This window comes from Sinocyclocheilus rhinocerous, unplaced genomic scaffold (assembly GCF_001515625.1).
Source record: "Sinocyclocheilus rhinocerous isolate Xijiao unplaced genomic scaffold, SAMN03320098_v1.1 scaffold1624, whole genome shotgun sequence".
NCBI lineage: Eukaryota > Metazoa > Chordata > Actinopteri > Cypriniformes > Cyprinidae > Sinocyclocheilus > Sinocyclocheilus rhinocerous.
The window spans coordinates 636,759-649,133 of record NW_015639527.1 but is presented as its reverse complement, the minus strand read 5'-3'; the positions used below and the strand labels follow the sequence as shown (position 1 = coordinate 649,133).

The 12,375-nt window shown below is 38.3% G+C and overlaps 1 protein-coding gene across 1 annotated transcript in view; it reads left to right on the top strand.

Annotated features, from left to right (window-relative positions):
* The window catches only part of LOC107751392 (roundabout homolog 1-like), a 21,267-nt gene extending 11,883 nt beyond the window's left edge, over window positions 1-9,384 (top strand). The window contains exons 10-19 of the mRNA XM_016567115.1: window positions 671-842; window positions 930-1,115; window positions 1,192-1,234; window positions 2,750-2,865; window positions 3,109-3,429; window positions 3,505-3,612; window positions 3,700-3,838; window positions 6,704-6,943; window positions 7,019-7,350; window positions 8,835-9,384. Coding sequence (XP_016422601.1) covers window positions 671-842; window positions 930-1,115; window positions 1,192-1,234; window positions 2,750-2,865; window positions 3,109-3,429; window positions 3,505-3,612; window positions 3,700-3,838; window positions 6,704-6,943; window positions 7,019-7,350; window positions 8,835-9,076 — 1,899 coding nt within the window. The 3' untranslated portion in view covers window positions 9,077-9,384. The remainder of the gene's footprint in view (window positions 1-670; window positions 843-929; window positions 1,116-1,191; window positions 1,235-2,749; window positions 2,866-3,108; window positions 3,430-3,504; window positions 3,613-3,699; window positions 3,839-6,703; window positions 6,944-7,018; window positions 7,351-8,834) is intronic.
* Window positions 9,385-12,375: the final 2,991 nt, after the last annotated feature.

Genomic DNA, 12,375 nt, shown 5'->3' with positions numbered 1-12,375 from the left:
ATGCGTTGAAGTGTCTTGCGGCAGGACGCGTTGCAGGCGCCATAGCACACAGTGATGCAGCTCGTCAGAATGCTCTCGATGGTGCCTCTGTAGAAGGTGCACATGATGGGGGCCGGGCTCTGGCTCTTCTTAGTTTGCGGAGGAAGTAGAGACGCTGCTCTTCCGCTGCTCTTACCACTTCAGTCTATTATTGTGATATCATATTGACCTAAAATCACATAAAAATATATACAGGTGCATCTCAATAAATTAGAATGTCTTGGAAAAGTTCCTGATCCCCTCCATGCCACGCCGAATTGAGGCAGTATTTAAAGCAAAAGGAGCCCCTACCAAGTATTGAGTACATGTACAGTAAATGAACATACTTTTCAGAAGGCCAACAATTCACTAAAAAATTTTTTTTTATTGGTCTTATGGAGTATTCTAATTTGTTGAGATAGTGAGTTGGTGGGTTTTTGTTAAATGTGAGCCAAAATCATTACAATTAAAAGAACCAAAGACTTAAACTACTTCAGTCTGTGTGCACTGAATTTATTTAATACACGAGTTTCACAATTTGAGTTGAATTACTGAAATAAATGAACTTTTCCACGACATTCTAATTTATTGAGATGCACCTGTAGTATATGTAGCAGCCTGCTTGATTTTACTATGCTGTTCTTTCTGACAGGTGTGGTGTGTGGAGTCTAAGGAACAGAAGTCTTTTAACTGGACAGTGGACAGTGGAACACACAGTATTGAGATCAGCACACTGCAGCCCGGCAAGCTGTTCTGGGTAACGGTGGCTGCCATTAACGGGGCGGGAGTGGGGGTCCAGAGCTATCCATACAAACTGCTCATAGGTAAGTGAAGAAAACACTAAGGTATGAAACAATCATTTTAAAAGTGTAATCTATTCAATATGTTACCTGTTGCTCTTTCTTTCCCAGAGTCGAGGCAGGAGGCGACACCTTATCAGACAGGCATACTCAGTATGTCTCATTTCCTTGCTGTGATTAAAGAGCCGGTATTCATTGGGAGTGTTGGCACCCTCCTGTGGTGTGTTTTGATGATTACTACCGTGTTTTTGTACAGGAGACATGTCAGACCCACCAACCTGGGAGGCAAACGCTCTGGTAATCTATAATAAAGTCTTGATTTACTTCCTTTTTTCTATACACACATAATAATAATTTTCACTTTCATTTATAGGCTTATATAGACTGGAAAGTGAAGATCTCATCATCAAACACAGGTAAAAAATTAGATGTTTGATTTAAAAATACAGTAATGGAAGCATAGTTGAATGATGATAATACTATTGAACTTTGAAATATACCACAGTACTGCATGATAACCATGTTCATATACAATGGTACATTAAAGAATACCAAACTACTATATTGTACTATAGTAAACTACTAGTATAATGTGTACAAAAAACATGGTATTTCCATTACACATTTCCAAAAAGTACACTAAATGTTGCATTTTATATGCACCAGCTCAGCTAGTAACTTTGGAAACTAATTTCTATAGAAGCTCATCTCTGTATTCCACATGAGAAAAAAGCCATGCTTTAATAAATCTAACTTATGAGATAACAAATCAAACTTTTGACATACTAAGTTGCAATTGACCTATTGGTAAGCCCCTCCCCTCGAATGCAGATGAGCCAATGGCAGTTGAGTATTAGTTGCACGGGGACTGGTACTCGGACATCTTTAGATTTCAGCGCCATAGAGAAACATTGGAAGATCCAAATCTTTCATCGGTTTGATGGTGTTTATGCTACAAAAATGGAAAAAACGATGTGCCAGGGGTACTTGTAACACTGATTCCAGGTATCCTGAGAGGATGGGCAAAAAAAACGGAGCAAAATATCCCTAAGCATTCAACCCCAATCCCAAGGAAGACAAAAACTTCATTTTCTGGTTGTCATACTCTCATTAAGTTACAATTTTCATCTGCTCAAGCAGAACGTTAATGTCATCTCGTGCTTCAGCAAGGTATCGCTGGCTAAAACTAGCTAACGTTAAAGTTGGTGAGTCCATGCTAACGTACAAACTTAAATAGCTAACTGTTCTCACGTCATGTACAGTGTAGGTCAAATAAACATAAACGAAGGTCTACATTTCCATGCCTTTCCATATTAAACTGGTTAAATGTAAATTAATTTAATCTTACCCTGCGGTACATGAATCCTGGATGTTGTCATCTGCGATTGTAACGACCGTAACATAAGGCTTTTCCTGCTTGCATTGTGATCTGTAAACCCTCGCTTGCAAATTAATCTTGTTACCACCATATTTATTTTTAAAATCTTTTATATATCCCTTTATGGCAAATATAAGTCCCACTTGAATGGTGGTCCTTCTGTGTCCAAAATGTATCAAAAACATCTTGGGACAAGGTTTTCACACTGACAGCTGTCATTGTAAGACAGCTAGCAACTCTGTTTGTTTGTCCGAGTTCACAACAGTAACTAAGGGGGGCGAGGCTTACCGATAAGTCAATTATGAGATAAAGTCTTCTTATATTTAATTTTTAATAATAATTATTTATTGTTTTTATAATTAATAATTATGACTTAATATCTCATTTGCCAATTTACTTTTAATCTAATCATTTCAACTTAAATCATAATTTTTACTGTTTATCTCATAATCATAATTTACCAAAGCATGACTTTTTTTCTTATGTAATACTATACTTATGAAATAGGCTTCCATAAGTAACTGAGTCACCATCCTTATTATTTCCTTTCTAGAATGGCGGCACCAGACTCTCCATGGATCTCTGGAGGCTGGAGGCCAGATTCCAGCAGTGAGCCCAAGCAGGGCCTTTGGACCCCGAGTCAAGAGAACTCTGGCTTCCGGAGGACCAGTAAGTCACGACTTTAGTTACAATATACATAGTCATAACCTTCCCTTGAGTTTCAACCCTCACCTACTTCTCTTTTTTCCTCTCGTCATCTCTCTGGATGACAGATACGTCCTCATAAGAACCTTAAAAAAATGCCTGTCACCCCTGAAGTCAAGACACTGCAGAGTCCTCATCAACTCTAATTACCGTTGACATCTTGGCACATTATGTAAATCAGTCTGTTTTTTACCTCCCTACTGACAGCTCTGCCCATTATGGCTAAAAAGGACCCCAACCCTCTGCGGTCAGCCGTCCCGATTGTACCAGACAATTGTGGGGTCTATGGCACCTTTTATGTGGATCTAACCGACAACGGAATGAAGACGTTTAATAGTCCAGGTCGCTGTCCCAGAATGCCCCACGGCAAATCTCAGCTGCATAACTCCGAAACCATTCGGATCACTGAACCCATCGTCAAAACTGCCGTTGTGAGGGAAGTGCAGGCATTGCCATGGAAACGTGCCCTCCCTGCCCAGCCCAACATGGGAGTTCTGAAGGAATCGTGGGAGAAAAATTACAAGCGTGGTGAGACATTCATTCATTCAGCGAGTTATTCACATTCATTTTGTCCAGCACTAACACGTGTTTGTCTACTTCCAGAGCTGCATGCTGTAAAAAGTGCCCCACTAATGCCCGTGAGTCAACAAGCCCTGGTAGTGTGCAGTGCATCGCGTAAACGTCAGCAAAGATTCAGTCAGCACCCTGCAGGTTTGAACATTAGCATGTCTTGTGTTGAAAATTCTATTATACAATCTATTTATTAAATCTCTTCTAAGCTGGTCTACATTCCCTTAGGTGGTGTATCAGAGCCTGTGAAGCCGCCGAGTTCTCCACATATCCTGCACTACTCTGCCTCTCTGCAACTGGTGGACATGTTACCCAGCCCTCCACCTCTTCCTATGGAGGACAACCACAGCCTCAGCTCAGAGGACGAGTAAGAATCACACCTATACCCAATGCAAAATTTAAAGCAGCACTATGTAACTTTTGGCGCTCTAGCGGTTAATAAACAGAACTGCACACATCCCGCGGAAGAACATTCCAACCGGAGCTACTTCTCTAAGTTTATGTCTATGGCGATTCACGCAGGTATGTGTTACTCCGCAGCGGTGACGACCCGACCAGGCTACAATAGTCCAAATATAAGTACTTATTATAAGTGTACTGTAGTGATTCGGAATAAGACAAAAACGTGGTTTGGAAAATGAATTCATGATGTACTCGCTCATTATATACATTTTGCAAATTTTGAACACAGAAAAAGTTACATAGTGCTGCTTTAAATCTTCAATGATTTTATTGCTGATTTATAGCCCAGCAGAACATTAAGGTTAAATTGGTTAACTTTAGGTAATGAATTATGTCTTTAAGTAACAATGAACAATATTTTTTCAGCATTTATTAATCCAAGTTAAAGGGATAGTTCACCCAAAATGAAAATTCTGTTATCTATTTACCTATGCCCATGTCGTCCAAACCTCAATGACATTTTAACATTTCAAATTGTATAAATCGCTGTTCAGTTCAGGTAAAGTAATAAAACTTTACTGTAAAGTGGTGCCATTATGTGGCTTAAAGGTATCGACTTTGTGCCATGTTTCCCCTAAAGTAAGAGTAATAAAAATAAGCACAAATGAGACAATCATTGACATACTAAAAGAGTTTGAGCTATAAAAAGAATGTGGGAAACAAAATTCAGATAATTTGGTCTGGAAAGAGTTTGATGTAAGACTTTTGCAGGTGTCTAGGGAATTCAGAGCACAGTATTTGACATCTGAATCTATAAAGGAGACATGAGAGATCACTAGGGTCTTTCTCTGAGCAGAAACATCTGAGAAGCTATAAATTCATCTATTTGCTATCCATTTTGTCTCATAGCTATCTAGGAGAAACAATTAAAGATAAGAAAGTGATCTCATTTGTGATTTTTCTTTCCTACAGGCAACAGTATTCAGCAAAATGCTTTGAAGTTTTAGGTTCCCGTTTATCAGAGTTCAGTTCCTTCTCAGTGCACAGAAACAAACTAGAACTTTAGATTGTCTTTCTTTTCAATGTGGCTTCTTAAGAGGTCATAAACTTCAGTTTCACCATTGTCAGTGCAGGATGTGAGTAGTGCAAAATAACTACTGCCACAGAGCTCAAGATTTGTGTCCATTTCTCAGACATTCGAGAGGTTGCCGGTCCGTAATGACGGTGTCTGTGACAATACCGTGTCATTATACCATGAGAAGAGAGAAGTCTACTACTGTCTCTCTGCTCTCAGACTAAAAGACTGGAAACCAATTTAGTTTGTAGCTCAACTCTAATGGACAGGGAGTTTTAAGAGGAAATGGCCCACACCATTTATTAGAAGGTCTGTAAGTGGGAGGAAGTGTGTTTAAAATGCTGTTGGACACAGACAGGAAGCTTTTTACGGCAGTGCACACTGAGGCTGCAGGCGTTATGGAGAAAGAAGAGAAGAAAAAAAAGTGGCTAGTTGGAAGGGACAAAGAAATGCCAAATCATACAAATCTGATGTCAGCAACACAGATATATGAACAAAAACCTTCCTAAAAGAACATTTTATTGTTGAGAGGTTCCTCTTTAAATGTCTCAAAAGACATAATGAGGTTATGTTTCATATATAGGGTAACTGGTCTCAGATGTTGCTTAGACACAAATGAGATCGACAAAGTAAGATTATAAAGCTTAATGCAGATAGAATAGTTCAGATTTTTAGTTTTTGGATGTATTTGATGAGAAAAGATTGTGCACATTGCAGGTTCTGCAAATTGTTTCAATCCTTTCTGAACTCAAAATGAGACATGAGATTACTAGGGGTCTTTTCTTCACAAGGAAAAAAATCAAACAATCTGGTTACTCAAATCAGGTCTAAATTTCTGTCTATGATAAATACATTAAAAACATCTAATTTGTGATTTTTACTTTCCTATAGGTAAAATAGAGACATGCAGAGAAAAATAGATATCATTACCACAAATTAGTACTTCCCCGACTTATACATTAGTGGACACATTTTATTAATTAGTTTCCTTGTTTTAGTTAAATGGCCAAGTTTGATTCATTCATTCCCTTGTTCTAGGTGGCCATGTTGTACTAATTCGATCCCATGTTTTTTAGTTAAATGATGGCCACAATTGAACAAAAAATGAAGGAAGTAAGTTGTATTAGTAAAACATGGCCATGACTTACTAACAAGGGAACAAATTAATAAATCACGGGATGTCCTTTGCAGGGCTCCATAGTAAAGTTATTTTCCTTAGAAGTAGCATTTGAAATGCAGCAGACATAAACAATTAGCCTGCTAGCTTAGCAAATACTCTACGCATATGTTCAATTATACTAGAAAAGCTTATAATTGAACATTTGTGTTGGGTAAAGGTTTAAACTTAGAGGTTAAATTTGTAACATTATGCTAAACTAATATGCTGAAAAGTTAGCATGCAAAAGTAAGATAACTAAAAAGAATGAGAATTGTTTAATAGCTTAGCAAATACTTTACACATATGTTCAATTATGCAATAAAACCTAAAAATTGAACATTTGAAGGCTACGGTATGCTAAGCTAATATGCTGAGCAGTTAGCATGCAAAAAGAAGCTAATCAAAAAGGTTAAGGTAAAAGGTAGGTAAAATCTATAGCTTCAGTTATATACTATTATATGTAACAGTTTAAAAGACATGTAGCAATGCCAGAAATGTTAGGTGTAGTATGCTAGTGTGAGTGATATGCTAGTATTTAGTCACTGGTTAGAAAGGAAACATGATTATGATATGCCCATCTATATCTGATCCCTCAGGTCTACCAGATCCACCAAATTGACAGTTGACATCGGCTCTCTGCAGTCTGTGTGTGCTGCCTCTGGGCTCCAGGGTCCCGCTACGGCCACTACGGGCTGTCCAACCCAGCCAAGCCCGACCTACAGCCACCTGTCCACAGCCTCCTTCTGTCTTTCCAATGGTGACTACCAGGACACCACGCTAAGTACTCAGGGCCACACTCAATACATGGAGATCAGCCCCAAACTACAGGGGCAAAGGTAAAAGAATACCTGAAAGAGTATTTATCTGAAGGAAGTATCAAGCCAAGGGCTAATTTTGATGTCTCCCAACAGTACGTCCAATCAAAGTTCTCCTTCAATGCCCCGTCCGTTCTCTCCCACGCCCACGTTCGGTTACATCTGTGGGCCTGCAGAACGGGAGATGGATGACGAGCAGGAGTCTCAGCCGATCGGCCTCAGGAGAGCCACCCTGAGGAGCATGCCCTCGTCTTGCTGCAGCGAATGGGAGGGTTCGTTGTGGAACGGCTGGGGTTCGGTGTCAGAGAGCAACGTGACAAGCGCTCGAACGAGTATCATCAGCTCCTCTGACTGCTCGTTCATAAACGATGCGAACTTTGCCCGCGTCCTGGCTTTGACAGCCGAATCCATGAGCGGTACTTTATCAGGCAAGATACAAACTCTCTTCAACCTCTGTAGAATTAGGTTGTTGTAATGTACTGTATAGTCTCCATGATTCAAGTACTAAGCTGGCTAACAGCAAATACAGATGTAGTTGCCAGAAATGTCCACTAGGTGGAACAATCTGCTCATGCTGTTGAGTTCCATGGCAAATCTACACAGATTCACCACCCCAGAAAGCTCTGCTAATTTCCACATATTTATTAAATTAAATAAAGCTGCCTTCTAAATGAATAAATGTAAATATTTTGACTAATTTTAATCAAGCTTTCAGGAACCAATAAGACTGTAGTACTCTTATATTTTAAGATCTTATATTTTACCATGTTTAAACGTGTTCTACAAATTTCTTCTAGGGATACTTATAAGTTATGTATAAATCTGACAACATGAATTGCCAAAAACTGTGATTACATTTCACTTTTTTTGTTGCTCACCAGCTTTTCTCAGTTCATCATTGTCAGTCACTAGTTTTTCAACTATGCAGGGCTGTAAAATTATTCTGCCTCATTTGCATAGCCAACAAAAAGTATTATGTAAATATTTACTTTCAATTCAGTTCATTTAAAATGATTCATAATTTTGACATATAGTGTATACAGTGCAACCAAAGTATTTGGGCACTTTAGACACTTAAAAATGACTTATTTAATGTCATTGCATTAAATAAAGCATCAATGCAAGTGACTACTATTCTAAAGAAAGACAACACAAGCAAAACATTTCACAAAGAAGATGTTTGTTAGGTTTTAAATGAAAAATTAAGATTTTGAACACTTTCAGCTTGTCAAATTTTAATGGAACATGTTCATAGTTAATGTGATAAACTACACCTGCATTCACCTAGAGACCAGTAGGTTAAAAAGAATAGCAAAAAATGACTGATAAAAGTGAGTTTAGTTCTGAGAAAATTATTTGATTTGATATTTTGTTATCTAATGTAATAACATTCAGACTATTTAAAGCACTTAAGTATGTTTGGGATTGTTGCATAACTAGAGGTGTGAACTGTATTTGGGATGAGAATTTTCATTGTCAGATCAGCTCCACGAGGTACTGCAGCATTACTCTTCCCAACGAGACAGTGAAAAATAGCAGCGCTACTTTGGTACAATGAGAAATAATGGGATTTGAGTGCCTGTCTGCAAATTGTCTGAGCTACCCCACCATCCTCTCTGAAGTTTCAGCAAATCAATCACAGCTTTCAAAAGAGAAACCTACAGGGACTTTCCTCTCTCCATTTGCTGATTGTTTCCCCCTTTCACTGCATCAGGTTAAATGACTAGTACATTGTAACTGATGAGTTCAGCACCGTTGTCATTCAGTGTTATAATGGTAAAATTGACTTGAACGTCTTTATACGTGTTAACAGATTGCTTTTCTTTGTGTATTTTGTACCTATGTGCATGCGTAAGCATTCATCTCCTTTGATTTCCTTTGTGATGTGTATGTGATCGTGCATTTTCTGCAGATTTCTCCCTGCCTGCATCCCCCCTGAGTGTTCTGTTCCCCCCTCGTGAGTGTTTTGGAGAGGTGGAGCCGCTGCCCGTGTGGGACTGGAGCACTGCGTGGGTGGAGGAGTTGGAGGCCCAGTTTAAAGCCTCCAGCGAGGCCAGAAGAACCGCCACATCTAACCGACACTCGGGCATTGAGCGCTGGAGAGGACATCTGGAAACCCCCTCTCGCACCGATGATCGACTTGCACATGCCTAGGGATCGTTTATGGACTACATTTCCCTGCATTCCTCAGGGCAACCCCCATTTCTTGTAGTTTTGATGGACTTGGGTATGTAGCCAGGTCAAATATAAGAACACACTGCCACAAGGTACAGTAGGTGCAGTTTATATGCCACTTTCCATATGGACAGTTGAGTTGTACCACACCATAATAAAGACTATTGTACAGGATGTTCATATTGGCATTCAAAGAAATGTAAATAAACCAATTTTATTTAATAATACTCCACATACAATTTTATAAAATCATATACGCTTTTATACGACAGAGTTATCTAAAATACACAGGAGATATTATACAAGATGTTTTTGTATTTTAGGATTCTTTTTTTATTATTTTATAATTAAAATACATTTCTTTTTTTATTTAACTTTGAAAAATCATAGTTAATTTTGCATTTATATCGGAATGTAATTTAACTAAATGTTAGCAATTTTAGATAAATTTTTAAAACAAAGTTATTTTTATTGTTGATTGTTTTTTTGTATGAACGTAGTTTGTTCCGTAGACATACTGTTTTAGCTGTCAGTTTTTTTGTTTTTTTTTACGTACATCATAAATATTTCTCACAATTGCTGCACTACTAAAAAGTCACATTTTATTTTTACTAATTGCCTTTTTTAAAGTTAATAAAAAGATTATAAGTGAACATTTTCGGATTACTCGGATTACTATGACATGTTTGTGTTTGTTGCATTTGTGTCCGACTGTCTTATAGTTAAGGGAGCACAAGAGGTCTGTCAAGAGAACATGTACAGCCCTCCAGAGCACTAATCCTCACTGCAGGCCAGCAGAACCAAATCAGACAACTCTAGACACCCGCTGGACACACACACACACACACACTCACAGAAAACACAAGTGACCATGGCATGACTGCAGAGGGATTATCACTTGTCCCCTTCTCTCTCTCTCACTACGGCCATATGCTTGGCACAAAAACACACCTCCCCCATTACACACTTTTATGCGTGTGCACACAACACACTGTTCGGATCTACAGGCTTGAATTTGTCTATGGCCAAAAAGGCATCTTTTTATAGCCTGCTGGTAATCCTTTGACCCAGTTTGCCATGCAAGAGCACACTAAAACTGTACCAAGTTCTGCTTCTCTCTTGCTTGGTTTCTTTCATTCATTTGTTACAGCAGAGCACCCCACATTTGTCTGCAAGGATTATTTTGCATGAAACAATTCTTTCTTATAACATGATTAGGTTTTTAGAAATTCTTCTGATTAAAATCCTTGCTGATAAGTGATTGAGATAAAATATTCAACTAAATTTTTGCATTTTTTTTACCTCAATCCACCAGGTAAAAATAGTCACATTTGTGAGATATGAAGTCGCAATTGTGAGAAATAATGCTGCAAATACAAGAATTTGTCACAATTGTGAGAAATAAAGTAGCAATTCTGATATAAAGTTACAGGAAATTAAGTCACAATTGTTAGATATAAAGTGCCAAATATGAGAAATAAAGTTGCAGTTGTGCGATATAAAGTTGCAAATACAATAAATACATAATTTATTGTTAATAAATAATAAAAGTTAATAAAAAGTTTAATACAATAAATGTGTTAAACTTGAGAAATAGTATCAACTATGAGATATAAAACTGCAAATAAAGTCAGATTTGTGAATAATGCATTTGCAATTATGAGATAAAAAGTTGCAACTGTGAGATATAAAGTTACAAATACAAGAAATTAAGTTGAAACTGACAAATAGTTGGTATTAGGATATAAAGTTTTGGACAATTGTGACAAAGTCAATTGAGAAATAATGTTTCAATTGTGAGATATAAAGTCACAATGGTTAGACATTTAAAACGTTATGAGAAAAAGAGGCGTAAAGTCAAAAATGTCCTATTATTATTATTATTATTACTACTACTACTATTGTCATTTTGTAAGGTGGAAAAAGGCTTCTATAAAAATTACATCTGATCGCCCCAAAAAGTAATCAGTAATCAATAAATAATTAGAGTTATCAGTTAGTACCACAAAATGGTACTGGACGAGTTCTGCACCAAAGTTTAATACTTAATGTTAGGGGTTTGTTCAAATGTCTAACCCTAAGTATAAGTGATAGCAATAGTAATGACTTAGCAAGTAACACTAACAATTCACTTGCCAGCGAAATTTAAAACCATACGTCTCCAAATTTCTGTCAGAACATTTCTAAGTTCTGTCAGCCCCAAATGTTTCCAGGAATAATTGGCAGATAGGACAGATTTCCAAGGTAATGCATTGCGGCTCTAAATTATCGGCTAAATTGTCATTAATGTCCTACACCTGAGTCATCATCTCTCGCGTCTGCATCCATCAACACACTAAATGAAAATTAAAGCCTCTGTGTGGCGCACCATCCAGTCGAGTGGGCTTACCCGAGGTCCTGTGCCCAGTCGGAGGTTCAGAGGCAGGTGTGTGTGGAGATGAGAAATGGCAGAGTGTTTTGCACATGCCCCATGGGATCCAGCCTTCTGTTGGCCTTCACTGACCCAGATCTGCCCCGAGAAAGATTAAACTCAAGGGTCCTTCTGTTCCCTAAAGCCTACGCTCCACAGGAAGGGTACACAAATCCAAGCTAGTTCGACTGGAGCTGCGGAGAGTAAAGAAAAAGCATTTATGTGCAATTAGTCAAGAATTGCAGAGATTACACCAAACAGTTGACTGCGTATTCAAGAACCTCTCATAGGCCGATGGTTCGGTTTATCTCAGAGGCGCAAACATTGCTTACTTGCCACATAAATGAGTCCTCGTACCTAGCTAACAGCCCGGCAGCTGTAAACGCTAATATCATTCTTTTCTCATCTCTAAAGAGCATTCAGCCATTTTAACCCAGTGTTCATCGTAAAACATCTTGACATTGATTTCAAAGCCAAATGCCAAAGCCGCTGTTTTACTACCTTGTTTGAACATTGTCCTCTTAGTTTTAAAGGGGCGTAACATTTCCGTCACACGCTTGAGGTATTCGGCCAATCACAACGCACTGGATAGCTGGCCAATCAGCGAACTCCTCGCTTTTCAGAACGATGAGCTTTGTAAAAATCAACGCGTTTCAGAAAGGCGGGGCATAGAGGAGCAGCAATAATGTCCAGTATGTGGAAAATGTGTTTTTTTAACCTTAAACACATTGCATTACACCAAATACACAAAATAATGTTCTTTTTAGCAACGTCATATGACCCCTTTAAGGTTGGAGCTAAACTCACTCTGCTGGAAGCTGAACACCCCCAGGGTTATTTGTCCTAGTACCTAGCTAACAGCCCGGCA